The 19,385-nt window shown below is 36.6% G+C and overlaps 1 protein-coding gene across 13 annotated transcripts in view; it reads left to right on the plus strand.

Moving 5' to 3' along the window:
- Positions 1–19,385, plus strand: part of FAM135A (family with sequence similarity 135 member A) — a 135,207-nt gene that overhangs the window by 104,184 nt on the left and 11,638 nt on the right. For all 13 annotated transcript variants that reach the window (XM_003897792.5, XM_009205456.4, XM_009205455.3 and 10 more), the window contains 4 exons: positions 2,107–2,198; positions 2,708–2,805; positions 5,138–5,289; positions 7,132–7,242. In XM_003897792.5, coding sequence (XP_003897841.1) covers positions 2,107–2,198; positions 2,708–2,805; positions 5,138–5,289; positions 7,132–7,242 — 453 coding nt within the window. The remainder of the gene's footprint in view (positions 1–2,106; positions 2,199–2,707; positions 2,806–5,137; positions 5,290–7,131; positions 7,243–19,385) is intronic.

Raw genomic sequence — 19,385 nt, forward strand, 5'->3', positions numbered from 1 at the left:
CACAAAATTGCCCTCTTCATGAGAGTAATGAGTAGGAATATTGTCATGATGGAGAAGGACTCTCTGGTGAAGCTTTTCCAGGCATTTTTCTGCTAAAACTTTGGCTGATTTTCTCAAAACACTCTCATGATGAGCAGATGTTATCATTCTTTGGTCCTCTGGAAAGTCAAGAAGCAAAATGCCTTGAACATTCCTAACCACTGTTGCCTTGACCTTTGCTCTTAACTGGTCCACTTTTGCTTTGACTGGACCACTTCTACCTCTTGATAACCATTGGTTTGATTGTGCTTTGTCTTCAGGATCATACTGGTAAAGCTATGTTTCACTTCCTGTTACAATTCTTTGAAGAAATGCTTTAGGATCTTGATACCATTTGTTTAATATTTCCATTGAAAGCTCTTCTCTTGTCTGCAGCTAATTTGAGCACAATGGTTTTGACACCCATTGAGTGGAAAGTTTGTTCAACTTTAATTTTTCAGTCAGAATTCTGTAGGCTGAACCAATTGAGATGTCTAAGATGTCAGCTGTTGTTTGTGCTGTTAATTGTCAGTCCTCTTTAATTAGGGCATGAACAAAATGAAGTTGTTCCTCACAAATTGATGTGGGTGGTCTACTGCTGTATGCTTTATCTTCAACATTGTTTTTTCCCTTTTTGAAACAAGTTATCCATTTGTAAACTGCTGATTTCTTTGGGGCATTTCCCAATAAACTTTTTGTAAAGCCTCAGTTATTTCACCATTCTTCCACTGAAGCTTCACCATAAGTTTGATGTTTGTTCTTGCTTCCATTTTAGCAGAATTCATGTTGTTTGATAAGGTTTCTTTTCAAACTGATTTCTTTTCTTTTTTTTCTTTTCTTTTTTTTTTTTTTTTTTTTTTTTTGAGACGGAGTCTCACTCTGTCGGCAATGGCATGATCTCGGCTCACTGCAAGCTCCACCTCCCGGGTTCACGCCATTCTCCTGCCTCAGGCTCCCAAGTAGCTGGGACTACAGGCATCTGCCACCACGCCCGGCAAATTTTTTGTATTTTTAGTAGAGACTGGGTTTCACCCTGTTAGCCAGGTGGATCTCGATCTCCTGACCTTGTGATCCGCCCGCCTTGGCCTTCTAAAGTGCTGGAATTACAGGCATGAGCCACCGTACCCAGCCTCAAACTGATTTCGTGCCTCAAACTAGATTCTATTCAGACATGTTACAACAGATTAGTATGTGTTTATTTTGGTGTGAAACATTTTTCAAACCCATACGTAGATTTTTTTATGATGCGCTTTCCATGAACCTTTTGAAGAACGCTTGTGTTCTGTATCTGTATTGTAAGTATATGTGTGAATGCCTTTTGAGTTAATAATTATTAAAATAAACTTTCTTAGATGTTTAAATGGATTTTTATTTTTCTCAGTCTGTGCCAGTATCACCAAAGGAAAGTCAACAGAGTAAATCTAAAGTGCATTCAGAGTTTGCTGTATGATTACCTAGAATGGTGATGGTAAGGCACCATTTGTAGCTACTGTAGCCAGCAGTCACCAAAGTGATATGCTAACAGTTTGATAAATAAATACACTATTAAGTAGAAAAGTGAAAGCCACCAAAACCACCTAAAAAACAAACTGTTGGCCAGGCATGGTGGCTCACACCTGTAATCCCAGCACTTTGGGAGGCCAAGGCAGGCAGATCACAAGGTCAGGAGATCAAAACCATCCTAGCTAACATGGTGAAACCCCACCTCTACTAAAAATACAAAAAATTAGCTGGGCGTGGTGGCATGCACCTGTAGTCCTAGCTACTCGGGAGGTTGAGGCAGGAGAATTGCTTGAACCTGGGAGGCAGAGGTTTCAGTGAGTCGAGATCGTGCCACTGCACTCCAGCCTGGGCAACAGAGCAAGACTCTTTGTCTCAAAAAAGAAAAAAAAACTGTTGAATTGACATTGCCTGGCTAATAGAAATCAACTTTGACATAAAAATTGAGAACTCTATTTCATAGTACATTGTCTATTCACAAATGGCATAGGCCATAAGCTTGTCTCTAAAAACTGTAAAAATATATGATGGTGGACTTTGTACCTTTTACTTTATCTCATCCTTTAAACATCATTTTTCATTTTTTAGGAAACAGTGCAGATCTTCGATTAGTAAAAACTTACATTGAACTTGGACTGCCTGGGGGAAGAATTGATTTTCTTATGTCTGAGAGAAATCAGGTACAATATGACAGTGTTTTCAGTGAAAACAAACATTTTTGTACTAGCTTCTACCTTAATTTTGACTTACTACAAAATGCCTGTAATAGTAGAAATCGTTTTTCTGATTTCTATGAAATTTAATGTAAATATATATCCAGAGGAAATATATATGATTTACATTTTGATTTATGATCTCTTCACATATGAAACACTTCTAGAATTCCACATTTCTATAGAAAAATTTCATTAATTAAACCATTGTAAGCATGTTATGTTTCATACTGGTAGTGAGCTAAACAACTAAATAATGTAAGTATTTTAAGAACACTGAACCTTTTTTTCCCCTAGAAATTTAGTCTCTTTGCTCATTTTAATATAACAAATATTACACTCACTAACTTCTCTAAAAAACGTTGGACTTAACCATATTTTCAGTACCTAAATTAAAAATAATGTTTATATTGTTAGTTTTTCTTGTGATTATACATATTCCCAAATACAATGTATGTGCTTTGCTTTCTTTTTAGAATGATACTTTTGCTGATTTTGATAGCATGACTGATCGTCTTTTGGATGAGATAATACAGTATATTCAGATATATAGTCTAACAGTCTCCAAAATAAGGTATCTTATTTAATATTATTCAATTTATTTTTATATTTCTATGAATTATAGAAAAGTTAAACAGAATTTGTGGTAGGATTGTCCTATTCTGAAATATAGGAGACTACAACTCAAATTAATTTACAGTGAAAAAAAGTAAAGATTTTAGGGAAAGATTTATATGAAATGTCCAAAAAAGCATTATCTGTAGAGAAGAAAGTGGGTTAGTGTTTACTTAGAGCTGGGGAAGATGAGGGATGGTGGGGATAACTAAAGGATATAGGATTTCTTTTTGAGGTGGAAAAAAGGTTCTAAAATTGATTATAGTGAGTTACAACTCTGTGAATATGTAGAGGCTCTGTGACTTACATATATGTATATGAAGCAACAAAAACACTTTAAAAGTTTGTATACTTTTTTTTTGAGGCAGGGTCTTGCTCAGTCACCCAGGCTAGAGAGCAGTGGCGCCATCTCAGCTCACTGCAGTCTCAACCCCCTGGGCTCAGGCGATCCTCCCACCTCAGCCCCCCAAGTTGCTGGGACTATAGGCATGTGCCACCATGTCCAGCTAATTTTTGTAGAGGTGGGGGTTTCGCTATGGTACCCAGGCTGGTCTCAAACTCCTGAGCTCAAATGATCCTCCCACCTTGGCTTCCCAAAGTGCTGGGATTACAGACGTGTGCCACCTTGCCCAGCCAGATTTTATGACTACTGTATACGTTTGTGAGTTAGTTTTCCACAAGCAAGACATGATGATTACGCCAATATGAGTTTCATTATTTAATTAGATCTTGTTAATAGATGTAGGAGAGAAGAGTCTTTATTTCAAAAAGGGTAGAATAAACTGACTACATTCATATCCCATCTAGGTTAGAGGAAGAAGCTGGTTCTGCATACTGTAAGCTTTTGGACAGTTTGTTTCCAACTTGAAGTATAGGGAATAAGAAGAGAGATAAGCAGTTTTTACCTAAAGTCACTTTTTAAAAAACAGAATTCTGTTAAAATATGAGAGAAGGTTCAGGTTTGTTGGTTGGAGGAAGAGATTATTTTCTTGTAATTATTCATTTGTGGATCTTAAAATCTTGTTTAGCTTTTATTCGTTTATTATTTTATGATGAGAAAAATAATATTTCAACTCACTTATTCCTCAAAAGTATTGTCTTTCAGGTTAGATTGTCAGTTATAATCAATCATTTTCCAAAAGTGTAATCTGGTTGATTGTAGACTGTTAGCTACCATCAGAATTCCCACCCCCACTACTTTAGGAAGTTCAGTTTGGGAGGGAAGTTTGTCCTGAGCTTCTCACAAGATACATCTGCAAGCTAGTGTTTAGACAGCTCTCAAGCTGTCTTCTTTCATTGCTAATTGTCCCCAGGGAATCTTATACCATCTATTGTAAAAATAACAGTAAGTAAACAGGCTCTTTTGATTTAAACCAGGGGTTCCCAAACCCTGGGCCACAGACTGGTACCTGTCCGTGGCCTCTTAGGAACCAGACCTCACAACAGGAGGTGAATGGCATTGGGGTGGGTGAGCAAGCATTACCCCCTGAGCTCCGCCTCCTGTCAGATCAGCAGTGAGCATTAGATTTGTGAACCCTATTTTAAACTGCACATGCAAGGGATCTAGGCTTTGTGTTCCTTATGAGAATCTAATGCCTGAGGTGGAATAGTTCCATCCCAAAAGCATCCCCACAACTCCCTGTTTGTGGAAAGATTGTCTTTCGTGAAACTGGTCCCTGGTGCCAAAAATGTTGGGGACCACTGATTTAAACCATTTCATAATAAAAGTGAAGTGCTAGCTACATAAATACTATTCTTTTTGCATAAGCGAAGATTTATAGTAGGAAAATGCACATATTTTACCTATGCCTTGAAAATACTGTTAGTCATAAACCTGTCCATCTTTGAAGTATAGACTAGAGAGTAAGAGAAACAGATATATACTTTTCCAAGTTGTCCTTTATAAATACAATTTCATCATTTTGTTTGAAATGATGAGTTAATAAGTAAATAATTTGTGTATGTACCTAAGAAGGCAAATAAGTAGTCATTATATTATTATCTTTAGTATGTATTTATATCTAAGCAGTTACAAACTTTGAATAAAAGTTTTCAGATTAATATCTTGTTTCTATAAACATTTAAATTATATAATAATGAGGATCTTCTATACATTCTCACATTTTTTTCCTTCAAAATGTGGTATATCATTTCAAAGTATCACTATACTTTTACAACATTAGAAATTTTCAAATTGTTAGTATTCACATCCATTTTATAGTGGATCAGCTTTGATTTTTCTTTCTAAAACTAATGCTGTGAGAAAAATAACTTTTTTTTCCCTCTTAAAGCTTTATTGGACATTCATTGGGCAATTTAATAATTCGTTCAGTGCTTACAAGGCCAAGGTTTAAATATTACCTCAACAAACTTCATACGTTTCTGTCTCTTTCTGGACCTCACCTTGGTACACTCTACAACAGCAGTGCTCTTGTTAATACAGGTAAAAAGTTTTATTCTGTATTAAAAATATGGAATAGAGAAAAAAATGTGAACTTAGTATTTTCTGGTATTTATTTTAGAACCAGTTTGTCACACACTGGGAATTTCGTGAAACAAAAAAATGTAGCAAATTTTCTGTTTTGTTATGCACATGAAATAAGTTGATAAAAGTCATTTTGGAAAATGACTTGTCTTATATTGAGATGGCATTTGTCAAAATTCACAAGAGCATTGTTTTCTTTTTTTCCATTAAATTCTAAATATTTTTAGTAAAGTTTTATCTTATAAACAAACTATTTTGTCATTCCATTACTTGAACAGATAACAAACACCTACATTTAATACATTATAAAGTTATAACATTTTATACAGAATATTAATCCTAACTTTGGTTCAAAAACAGTAAAGAGATATTATGAGAAGTTAATATGAAAGTTAAGACCCGAATTTTGATTAGTATTTATATTCTCTTCAACAAATATTTGGAACTTGATTTGCCTTTTTTTTTTTTTTTTTGAGACAGTCTTACTCTGTCACCTGGCTGGAGTGCAGTGGCGCGATCCTGGCTTACTGCAACTTCTGACTCCCTGATTCAAGCGATTCTCCTACCTCAGCCTCCTGAGTAGCTGGGATTACAGGCATACGCCACCATGCCCAGCTAATTTTTGTATTTTTAGTAGAGACGGGGATTCACCATGTTGGCCAGGATGGTCTCGATCTCCTGACCTTGTGATCCGCCCACCTCGGCCTCCCAAAGTGCTAGGATTACAGGCACGAGCCACTGCGCCCGGCCTTGATTTGCCTTTGTTTGGCTTGGTTTTTCCCTTAGATTTTTACAAAAATGATTTATAAGTTAGTCAATGATTCCCATTGTGAAAATAAATTGTATTTAACTCTGTCTCTTTTCATTGATCCCTGAAAATCTTATTTCTGTTTCCTTTATCACTTCCTTTTAATAACAAACCATACCATTTTTCCTGTATCCCATTTCAAGTTGGTGATTTAAAAAATACAGCCAGTTCTAGACTTTTACAGTTTGAAAAAGCGGAAATGAGAAAAATGAAGTCCTTAAATCATGTGTAATAGAACCCAACATGAATAGAATATAGTACTTTGAATTTCATTCTTCACTAAACTTTTTCCCAGATATGTTTCCAGCTGTCAGATTTAACCAATTAAAGGATTGTTTTGCCACTCTTCTCTTCCTGTTTCCCTGTCTAATATTAGAAGTAATGAAAATGGAAAGGAATAGTCTTGAACACTAATTTGAGTGATTAAGATTTTGCTTAATTTTCTTAAGAGCAAGATGCATTTAAATATGGGTTACTGATAATATATAAAAAAATTAGTATAAAACAAATGATATTCAGCTGTCTTTTGAAAACATTAAACAATTTTTCATTCTAAGACGTGGTCCCTTTGCAATTAGTCTATTATGTCATAACTCAGTTGTAATTATAGACTGATCATTCTGTGTAGGCATTTGACCTACTACTGTATTTGAAGTTTTTCTTTATCTGCTTTATCATTTGAACGAATATATCTAAAGGTATGATTTTTCCAATTTGTTCTTCATGTGCTATTATCTGTTTTATTACTGAATGAAATAGAAATAGCAAGCTGTTCATCAGCCACCATTAATTCATAGTTAACCTAAGCATGCATGTTTATAAATGTTATCAGAACATGGAAATATTTTCCAAATGTATTTTTGATTAGCCAGCAAAAATGCTAATTTAGGCAATGTCATCTTTTGAAGTGAAATATATATTAAAATGAATAATCTTGGCATATGTTTCTATATGTTTTATTTCATACTTCTGTGTAATATATGACTCTCTAGGTCTCTGGTTTATGCAGAAATGGAAAAAATCAGGTTCGCTTTTGCAGCTGACATGTCGAGATCACTCAGACCCTCGCCAAACTTTTTTATATAAGCTTAGTAACAAAGCAGGTAAGTATATAACAGTTTGGAAAATATACATGTGAAAACTTTTTTAAAAATAAACATTTAGCAAATAAATTATCAACATGTCCTTCTAGTGATTAAAAAAAAGAAGTGTCATTCTACTGTAATTTCCTAATAATGAAATAGCAGACTCACAATTGAAACTAAGCAGTTGAGAGATTTGTTTAGTCTTTTTCACATGACTATATTTCTCTTTTGTGAGCTACACAGCTACTTTGAAATTGCCCTAAGAATTTCAACATTTGTAATTCAGTGCCAGTTTTGTTAGTCTCTTTTTAAACCATGTTTCTGCATGTCCTATCCCACTGTTCTAGCTGTCTCCCACCCCAATCCTCACCCCTTTTTATAAACTGCCATGTTTTTCTACCTTCATATTATATTGTATTGTATTAGATTAGATTCGATTCAATTCGATTCGATGGCTAGCAAGCATTTCTGAAAGTGTCAGAAACTAAACTGTTAATGATTATCCTTTCTACAATTCTCACTACTGGATGAATCTTATTACTTATTTCATATTAACTAATTATTTATTATATTCCCCATTTTGCATATATATTCCAGGCTTTTACAACCTAAAGTTCTCAACTGCTCCTTTGCCATTTTTACTCTCTATAAATAACCTTACTTCTGACCTTATGCTGTCCCTCAATTCATCCTCATACATCTTCCCAGCATATTTTTTCCAGTGTCCTTTGAAATCCTTATTTGAGGGAAACAGACTGCCTTTATTTTCTTCAAAGAATGTTATCGCCGCTTACTTCTGAAAGTGGAGATGTAACTGAAACAGATTTTTTTTCCCCTCCTTGCCCCCATGTCTTCACTCCCCCGGCTACAGAGTGGAGTTTGGCAAACTTTTTTTTTTTTTTTTTTAGTGGACAGGGGTTTTCTCCTGTCGCCCAGGCTGGAGTGCAGTGGCCGGATCTGAGCTCACTGCAAGCTCCGCCTCCCGGGTTCACGCCATTCTCCGGCCTCAGCCTCCCGAGTAGCTGGGACTACAGGCGCCCGCCACCTCGCCCGGCTAGTTTTTTTTTGTATTTTTTAGTAGAGACGGGGTTTCACCGTGTTAGCCAGGATGGTCTCGATCTCCTGACCTCGTGATCCGCCCGTCTCGGCCTCCCAAAGTGCTGGGATTACAGGCTTGAGCCACCGCGCCCGGCCCAGCAAACTTTTTTTTAAAAAGGGCCAGATAGTAAATATTTTGGCTTTGTAGACCATACAATCTCTTTGCAACTACTTAACAATATCATTGTAGTATGAAAACAGCCACAGAAAATACAGAAACAAATGAGCATGACTGTGTTTCAAACAAACTTTACTAATTCAAAAACAGCAGTAGCCAAATCTCACAGGCCGTGTCTTGCTAATACCTGCTGTAGAAGCTCAGTTCCTCGTTTACTAAGTACCACCTAAAGTAAGGAAAATAGTCCTCTTGCTTTCTATTTCTAATTGCAATCAGTACTCCTCCACTGTCATATAAAACCACTTTATTTGAGGCTTGTATCATCCAAGCTGTGATACCATCCATTTTTCTTTAATATAATGACCTCCTGGTTTATCCCAGGAGAATAAAAGACATTGACAAATGTTTGTAACACGATTATGTTTGGGAAAAGATTCTCCGCTTGGATCTTAGCGTACTTAGATCTGGAATCATTTTTGGTAATTTGACGAGTCAGCCCTTTAGATAATTCGTTATGCATCAGCGTGCCTTTCTCAACTCCAGTGTCCCTTCATTCCACTCCATGTTGAACTCATACCCATGGCTACACTGTACTTATGAAATTTCAGCCAACATTCCATTCTATTACTGTGATGTCTTTTTTTTTTTTGAGACAGAGTCTTGCTCTGTCGCCCAGGCTGGAGTGCAGTGGCCGGATCTCAGCTCACTGCAAGCTCCGCCTCCCGGGTCTACACCATTCTCCTGCCTCAGCCTCCCAAGTAGCTGCAACTACAGGTGCCCGCCACCTCGTCCGGCTAGTTTTTTTTTTATATTTTTTTGGTAGAGACGGGGTTTCGCCATGTTAGCCAGGCTGGTCTCAATCTCCTGACCTCGTGATCCGCCCATCTCGGCCTCCCAAAGTGCTGGGATTACAGGCTTGAGCCACCGCGCCCGGCCACTGTGCTGTCTTATCCTCCTTTTTCTCTCACTCCCTTCTTCTCAGCTGCTTTTTAGACTCATTTGTGATTCCTACTACATTTTCTTAAGTCTCCCTGCCCTTTGTGCTTTTACTCCCTTCCTGACTCAAGCTTCAGACTCTATGGATTACTTTTGTCATTCATGTATTACTCTTTGTTTTTCTATCCTAGTTGTCTTGCAAATCTACATTACTGTTTTTATACTTAGCCTTTGAGCTGTTCCAAAAAAGATCACACAGACATGCAGAATCAGCAGCACTGTAGGTCCATGGCGTCCCTATTTAGTTATCTCTAGTTAGCTTCCTATCTATTCCCTTAGATACTCTCCCACATTTTCACCTTTCCTCAAACTTCAGATTTTCACTGCTCCCTTCATTGCTCACAATTAGTTTTGTTTTTCCTTTCTACTTTATCTTTGAAATTCAAGACATTTCTTTCTACCTACCAATATTAACTAACCTATGTTTTCCTTTTAGTTCAGTGGAAGATTTATAATCTGTTCAAGAATAATTACCCTCTTCATTTTGGAACTCATTCCTTCTCATCAGTATCTTTAAACTCTTCCCCTTTTCAGTAATTAATCCTTTAATAGATAAAGTTATTCCCATTTCTTCCATCTTAATAGTAATAAATATTTCTCTTGATCACTTATTCTGTACTTGTCCCCCTATTTCCACTTTTTTTGAGGGGGTTGGGGGGCACGGTTGAGCCTTTTGAAAGAGAACAGTCACTTTCATTACTTCCCCCTTTTTTTCACTTTTTTGGTTTTTGTATGCACCACTCCACTGAAGCTTGCCAAATCCGGTGATCTCTTTTCTTTTATTTGAACATTAGGATATTTAAGACTACTGAAAACTCCTTCTTGAAATACTTTCTCCATTTTTGTGGGATCCACCTCTCCTGGTTTTTTTGCATCTTGGCTTTTTTTCTACTTCCTATATGGGCTTCTTTTCTTTCCTTGCCTGTTTATGAAAGCTGTTCTTGTGTTTTAGCCTCTGTCTTCTGCTCTTCTCACTCTGTACATTCTTCTTGGACACCCTCATTCCATATCCATCTTTACCATTGGTAGCTCTCAAATATTAATATGTATCTCTAGGTTGTCCTATATGCTGTGCTCTAGACTTATACACCTAGAGGCCTACTTAGCATCTTCACAGAGATGTCTCATGGGTGCTTCAAATCTAGTGTTTTCAGACAGTGCATCTGTTCCCTCTGATTAGTTCTCTGGATTCCACATCTACTGGAATGGCATCACCATCTGCCTAGTGAGAAACTTAGAAACTGTTCTTGACTCTGCTTTCTTATTTATACCCCATATCTACGGAATTACCAAGTTTTAAAACATTTAACCTTCTTAATGGCTGATGGATGCTTCTCTTCTTCTTCTTTGCCACTGCCTTAGTTCAGCCTTCATCACTTTTACTTAGATTATTGTTCAAACTAGTTACCCTTCCACATATATACCCCCTTCTCCCCATTCTCACTTCCTCGTTAGATGAAATGATCATCCAGTGAAGCCATAGATTATATTGGCCATTTAATATCAAACCGTATTGGTCCCATTTGAAAATCTTTCATGATGCTTTGTGGTGTCCACAGTGAAGTTTAGATTCCATGGATAAGAGCATCAAGCCCTCTATAATCTGGTCTCTGATTCTTTGTTTTCTTTTTATCCTACACATTCACACACACACACACACACACCCTTTGCTGTGGTCATGCTATTCATGGTTTTTGATTGCTTGCATTTTCTCATGCTTTTTGTGTCACCCATTCCCCCTCATGTGTTTACTCATCTTTTCAGAAATAATTCTGTTTATCTTCTAAAATTAAACTCTAATGCCACCTGCTATCAAAAGCTTTTCTTGATGCACTATCTGATTTAATGCTCCTCTATTCTCAGAATACTCGCTATATACCTTTGGGGTTTTTTGAGACAGGGTCTCTCTGTCACCCAGACGGGAGTACAGTGGCACAATCATAGCTCACTGCAGCCTTGAACTCTTGGATCAAGCAATTCTCCCACCTCAGCCTCCTAAGTAGCTGTCCCAGATTTCCTTTTTGTCCCCAATCTTATGTCTCCAGGACTGATTTCATTAATGAATTTCAATCCTCATTTGCCTGCTAGACATCTCAATTTACATATCAAACTAAATACATCTAAAACAGAACATACTGTCTTCTTTGGCCATTTCTCCTGTTGTCCTTTTTTTAATAGTACTGTTCTCTCAATTACTTCTTTGAGACATCTTCGGATCATCTTTGTTTGACCTCACTTCTTTGCCTCCCATGTCTCAAAATTGTTAATATTATCTCTGAACTTCCATACCATTATAAATCAACCTTTTACCATACTCATTATAGTTTATCTCATGTCAGTTATTTTTATGTCTTAACTTCCTTTCCTTAAGTAGGATCTGTCATGACAGCTCATTCCCATTTCCTACATACACATTCAGTATGTACCATAGCTCTTCTAGTATATACCGATTGATTAACAAATGAATCAATGATATTTTAATATTATTTTCAATATTCAAAAACAGTTTAAATGTTATATAGTAAGATGTAAGTCTAGCCCATATAATCAGCGACTGGTAGTTCCAAGTCCAAAGTTACTTGGATTTGTGAACTTAAGCCCTGGCCATTTAAATCTACATCTTTTTTTATCCTCATTCCTATCACCCATGTCTTCCATTCTACTCTTGAAATATTTGATATTAATAGATTTAGTTATTGAAAATACCACTACTTTTGAGTCCTGCTTTAGCTTTTTCAGGATTCTACCTTAAATGTTGTTCTTAATATGAGAAAGAGATTTGGGAATGATTATTACAGGTACTATTATTAGAATCAGTGAAAGGAAAATTCTCTTATAGATTGGGTTTTATTATTTTGTTTGTAATGATACGAAGCATCAATGGTAAGTTTCTTACAATATACAGAAATATATACTTGATTGATCAAATTACAGGATATTCCTACAAAATGAAACATGGCATAAACAACATTAGCTAGAACCATTGTGTGGAGCTATGGAGTTCATACCCTTTGCTGACAGGTTAGGAAATGTGTGAAAGGCAGAGCTGAACATAAGTGTTCCTGAGGTCTATGTCTTTATACAGCATTATACAAAGTAAAGTTTAATTAGCAATAGTAATAGCAGCATAAGAATATCTAAACTAAAGAAAATGTAACTGTAAATTTTTACAATATAGATTAATCCATGGCCTTCCACATCTTTACAGATATGTGTGTTAATAAGTTTCTAATTATTAACAGGAGTGAGTATATCTTTTGTACTTGAGCTGTTCTTAAGGATTAGTTCAATTTTGTTAAGTTATTAATTTATTATTCACCTTATAATGCATGATCTGGTTGTACTAGTCTAAAACCGTTAAGAAGCAAACTTAGACATCACACATAGGTATTAGTTATAGTTCAAACACTGACTAGGCTACCTAATTTAAATAAACTCCAGTTTCCTTATTGGTAAAATGAGAATAGTAGTATCTCACAAGATTATTAAAAGGATTAAGTGAGATAATATGTGTAAAGTGATTCTGTAGCGTTCAAAACTTAGTAAATGGTAAATGGTTAAAAAAAAAAAAAAAAAGAAGTGACTTAAATAATACTACTATCATAAGCTGGGTGTAGTAGCTCACACCTGTAATCTCACCACTTTGGGAGGCTGAGGTAGGTGAACTGCTTGGGCTTAGGAGTTTAAGACTAGCCTGGGCACCAGGCACGGTGGCTCACGCTGTAATGCCAGCTCTTTGGGAGGCTGAGGCAGGCAGATCACCTGAGGTCGGGAGTTCGAGACCAGTCTGACCAACATGGAGAAACCCCATCTCTACTAAAAATACAAAATTAGCCAGGCATGGTGGTACATGCCTGTAATCCCAGCTACTCGGGAGGTTGAGGCAGGAGAATCGCTTGAACCTGGGAGGCAGAGGTTGCAGTGAGCCGAGATCTTGCCATTGCACTCCAGCCTGGGCAACAAGAGCAAAACTCCGTCTAAAGAAAAAAAAAAAAAAAAAAAAAAGACCAGCCTGGGCAACATGGTGAAACCCCATCTCTACAAAAGATACAAAAATTAGCCGGGCATGGTCATGCATGTGCACCTGTAATCCCAGCTACTCCAGAGGCTGAGGCACAAGAATTGCTTGAACCAGAGATATGGAGGTTGCAGTCAGCTGAGGTCATGCCACTACACTCCAGCATGGGGTATAGAGCCAGACTTTGTCTCAAAAACTAAAAAAAAAAGCCCACTAGTGCCAGGCATGGTGGCTCACACCTGTAATCCCAGCACTTTGGGAGGCTGAGGCAGGTGGATCACCTGAGGAAAGGAGTTTGAGACCATCCTGGCCAACTTAGTGAAACCCCATCTCTACTAGAAATATAAAATTAGCCAGGCGTGGTGGTGGGTGCCTATAATCCCAGCTACTGGGGAGGCTGAGGCAGGAGAATCACTTGAACCCAGGAGGCGTGGGATGCAGTGAGCCGAGATCGCACCATTGCACTCTAGCCTAGGCAACAAGACTGAAACTCTGTTTCAAAAAAAAAAAAAAAAACCGCTGGTATTATAGATTACAAAAATTGATGTTTACACAAACAACATATATCTATTTTAGGAAAAATTTTTTAACAAAACTTTTATCTAAATGCTGATATTACTAGTTATAAAAATTATTTGAACGACTTAAAATTGTTTTTATGTTTTAAGATTTATCTTTGTACTCACAAGTTTATTAGTATATACCTGAATTGAATTAATATCCATTTTGGGAAAAAACATTAAAGAGTACTATTTTCTGGCTGGGCGCAGTGGCTCATGCCTGTAATCCCAGCACTTTGAGAGGCCGAGGTGAGTGGATCATCTGAGGTCAGGAGTTTGAGACCACTCTGGCCAACATAGTGAAACCCTTCTCTACTAAAAATACAAAAAAATTAGTCCAGTGTGGTGGCACACACCTGTAATCCCAGCTACTCAGGAGGCTGAGGCAGGAGAATCACTGGAACCCAGGAGTTGGAGGCTGCAGTGAGCTGAGATCCTGCCACTATACTCCAGCCTGGGCAACAGAGCAAGACTCCATCTCAAAAAGAAAAAAAGTACTATTTTCTGGTAATTGTGACTAATGCATTGGTTAATACTAAAATACTGGAAAAATAATAATAGCTAATACACATGTAACATTTACCACGTTCTAGGTATGATTTAAACACACATACATATTAGCTTATTTAACTCTCTGGGGTAGGAATATTGTCCCCACTTTGTAGGTGAGGACACTGAAGCACAGAGAGATTAAATGACTTGCCTGAGGTCACTTAGCTTTATGAAAAGCTAGTAAGCATTCGTGCATGGTTCAAACTGCATCATGTTAAGCCAACAATGTACGTTTTCAAGAACTTAAGAAGCTGCCTCTAATTGCACTTTTAAATATCAACAAGTATTTCAATTGATTTTAAAATTATAATGTTGTAGAGATTGAAACAAGTGTCTCGAACTATTTCATGTGGGGTGTTGGGTTTTGGGTTTTTTGAGCGACAGGGGGGCATCATCTAATGAATTGTGAGAAATGAGTAGTCCATCCCTAGAAAGTTGCTATGCCTGTATATTTACATATAATTACTTTATTCACAAAATAGAATATTTAGGTTCACATCAAACAAATGAATAAAACAAGAAAACATAGAACAAAGAAAAAGAGTACTTAACCAATATGCTATTCTCTAGTGGTTTAAAACAATCAAAAGTGATCGTTTCTTTTTTATATTTTATTCTTCTTAAGCTACAGTCTTGGATGTCCTGGTTTGATTATTGCTTCAGTTTCTTCTGAACAGCGAATTTTCTGTTCTTTTACCTAAAATTACTTGTCTAAATCAAAATTCAGGCTTTCGCCCTTTGGCCTTTTTTATTTAAGCAAAGCCTCTTCTGTGGGTCATCCTTTTGAAACAGTCTTTTTCTATGCAACGTATCATTAGTTAATAGCTTTTCTTTTATTGAAAGCTGTTCATTATTTTAAAATGAAGAAAGCTTTTTAAAAGCCTAAAGTAATTTGTGTGTTTTGTAAAACAATTGAGAAATACTATATTTTTTATAAAAATCATAAATGTATTGGGTGAGAAATTACCTTTTCTTGTGAACACAATAGATCTGGTAAAGGGTTACAGAAATGTTACTTTTAAAGGGAAATTACCTATTCTGATTAAGGAATTACAATTATAAACATTCATTAAATTTTTATAGCAACTTTTGACAAAACCTATGATATTCTACAGATTGCTAATAGAATATGTAAATAATTTGCAGGCAGCATACAAGCATCTCAGCATTGAATAGCAGGGGAAAGAAAGATGAAGGAGCTAGAGCAATGCGAAAAGTAAAATGAATATATAATATACAGACATTTGATGACACCAGTGTTAAAGTAGTCAAGGTTATATTACTAAAGCAGAGAGAGGAATCATGGCCACTCTGACATTCCATAATGAGGGCTCAAAATAGCCAAAAAAGAATCTATTCATTGTTGGAATTTCAAAAACAAAGTATCCTTATTTTAAGATCTTCCTAAAAATAACTTGCTTAGAGTCTTTTTACCAGCTGTTGAATTCTGACCAATAAAGTATAAAAATTAAATAAAGCTCCTGCTGTCCTTCTGAGGTACAAAGTACTCTTTGTATCCAGGAGATTACAGAGGGATTTAATCTTAGGTACCACTTTTGATATGTAAATAATATGTATATTTTGTTTCTGAAAGTGTGGGAAAGAACCAGCATCGGCTAACATTGTTTTAGGAAGAAAATTCATTCAAATTTATTTAAAATGAGTAAAAATAAGAATAGTTTAATATTGTTTAGAGTATATCAGTTTTAAAAGTACAGAGTTTTCTTAGCTTCAACACTATTGACATTCTGGGCTGGAGAATTCTTTATTTTCAGGGGTTGTTGTGAACATTGTAGCATGTTTAGCAGCATCCCTGGCCTCTGCCCACTAGATGCCAGTAGCACATACACTTTTCCACCCTCAGCGGTGACAACCAAAAATACCTTCAAATGCTGCAGAATATTCCTTGGGGCAGAAAATCACCAGTTTAGAACCACTGCTTTAGCCAGTTCCAGAGAGTAAACACAAAATGACTCAAAGTGAATTGCATTAAAACTCTGAAGTTTTAGAACAAATGAGTAGCCAGAAGAATTGGAAAGACTTTAGATTATGAAGATGAAAGTTGCAATGAAGGTGTTCATGTATCAATTATGTTATGTAGTCCAGAGCAATATGGAAGATTTATTTTAATCTTTTTCGTGGTAAAAAGTAACAACATACTTACAAATTTTTCTGGTTAAACCATGTCATCCTATAAATAGGGAAATCTTGTCACTTTCCCAAATTAAAGGTAACCATTCAACAAATAATTAGGCACTTGAGGGGCTCAGTGAAGTATTCACCCACAGACCAGTTAACTAGGTTGTCTTTGAGGAGCTAGAATCAAGGTAGGTATAGAAAAGATGAACCTAGAATATTAGCTCCCACAGTAGACTTCCGGCATTTTTGTTGGCTGTACTTCAACACAGGTGAAGTACTGCTGTAATTCCTATCAGCACTGCACCTCTAGAGCTTGCCGTGCTTCACTTTGAGTTTGTCTTCTGTAGCCAACACTGCTAGACAAGAAATTGAAACCAAAAGATTCAAAAAGGGCCATAATATATTTAACTAACTTGGTTCTTGGCTAATATAAAAAACAAACCTTCTGTGTAAAAGCACAATATTAGTATTAATATATTTGTTGAATAACTAGAAAACTGGTTACCAAGTTTAAAATGCATTTTTAAAGTACGATACTGTCGTAAGAATCACATTTAGAAGTATAACAGCGTCGTGTGTTTAATCAGTATCAGAATTTTTACATTTATTTTATTATCATGGAAGCTGAGAGTGAAAGGGTATCTTTGAAATCCTCTGACTATTCTTTACTGATTTTGCCTACTTCCACTGAGCTGCGTGAACATGAGGAGCCATAGACACTTCTTGCAGGGATCTCAGTCTAAAGCAGTAATTCCAAACCTTAGTGGTGTTTCTCTAGAGAAGTACATCAGAATCTCTGCAAAGAGCTATTTTGAAAAATGTCTTTAATATAATTTTATTTGGAAAAATGTAATGCCTTTTATTCTTAAAAATATAGAAATCTTTTAAAAATCTTAATCAATGGGAAATTTGTGAGGAAGTTTTAAATGATCATGTGATCGGGCAAATACATAATTAATTCACAGAGCACACATCTGGAGGTAACATGTAATATTGTTTATGCCTGAGTGGTATAATGTGTACTGCTGTTCCTAATACATAACAACCCAACAGAAAAAAAATGGGCAAAAGAGAAAAGAGGTAGTTAGCTACCAAAGAATAAAATTAAAAATACATATATATGGAAAGCCAATAAACAATAAGTTAATCATTTTTGCCTTTAGGTTGGTAAAATTTAAAAGATGCTATACAGTATTGATGAGCGTGTGAAACAGAAATCTTCATATATTAATGGTGGAAGGAGACATTATCTTTTTGGAGAGTACATTTATCAGAATTTTAAGAATGTACTCAACAATTCCACTTTTGGGATTTTTCCTACAGAAATCTCACATAATTAGGTAAAAGCTATTCATTGCAGTGTTATACTTTTTTTATGTCCGTTCCCCTCTGAAGTGGAATGGACATAAATGTCCTTCGCTAGGGAAATAGGAAACATACTAAAAGTTAATCCTGGTAATTCCATGTAGAAGTTAAAAGAATGAGATAAATTTATTTATACAAACATGAAAAGCTGTCCCCAAAATATTAAGGGAAAAAAAGACATAAAATAGCATAACTACTATAATCCTAGTTATATTTTTAAAATGAAAAATAAATCGTGTGTATACCAAGAAAGGAATTTGGAAAAAAATACAGACATGCCTTGGAGATACTGTGGATTTGGTTCCAGATCACCATAAAAAAAGGTGAGTCACGTGAATTTTTTTGGTTTCCCAGGGCATATAAAAGTTATATTTACGCTATACTATAGTCCAGAGTGTACAATAGCATTATGTCTAAAAAAAAAATGCATACTTTAATTTTAAAATACTTTATTGTTAAAAATGCTAATGATTGGCCGGGCGCGGTGGCTCAAGCCTGTAATCCCAGCACTTTGGGAGGCCGAGACGGGTGGATCACGAGGTCAGGAGATCGAGACCATCCTGGCGAACACGGTGAAACCCCGTCTCTACTAAAAAATACAAAAAACTAGCCGGGCGAGGTGGCGGGCGCCTGTGGTCCCAGCTAGTCGGGAGGCTGAGGCAGGAGAATGGCGTAAGCCGGGAGGCCCGGAGCTTACAGTGAGCAGTCGCCACACTCCAGCACAAGCTGACAGAGACAAATATAAAAAAGTGCTGTGGTATGAGCACTTCAGCTGAGTATTGATGTTTTGCTAATCAGGATGGTGGTTGCGCTGAAGATTAGAGTGGCTATAATAATTTCTTAAATTACAACAGCGAACTGGGGAGGCGAGGCAGGCCGGATCCGCGAGGTCCAGGAGATGAGACCATCTGTACTACGGTGAAACCCCACATCTCTAAATACAAAAAAAAACAGCGAGTGAGTGTGACCTGTGACCCAGCTACTCGAGGCTGAGGCGGGAGAATGGCGTGGGCAGGGCCGGAGCTTGCAGTGAGCTGAGATCGGCCACTGCCTCCAACCTGGGCGACAGAAGGCGAGACTCGTCTCAAAAAATTACAACCATGAGGTTTGCTGCGCTAATTGGCTCTTTGCTTTCACAAAAGATATCTACAGCACACATGATGCTGTTTGATAGTATTTTACCCATAGTAGAACTTCTTTCAAAATTAGAATCAATCCTCTCAAACCCTGCCACTGCTTTTTCAACTAAGTTTATGTAATATTCCAAATCTTTTGTTGTCATTTCAACAATGGTCACAGCATCTTTACCAGGCTA

This window comes from Papio anubis, chromosome 6 (assembly GCF_008728515.1).
Source record: "Papio anubis isolate 15944 chromosome 6, Panubis1.0, whole genome shotgun sequence".
Lineage (NCBI taxonomy): Eukaryota > Metazoa > Chordata > Mammalia > Primates > Cercopithecidae > Papio > Papio anubis.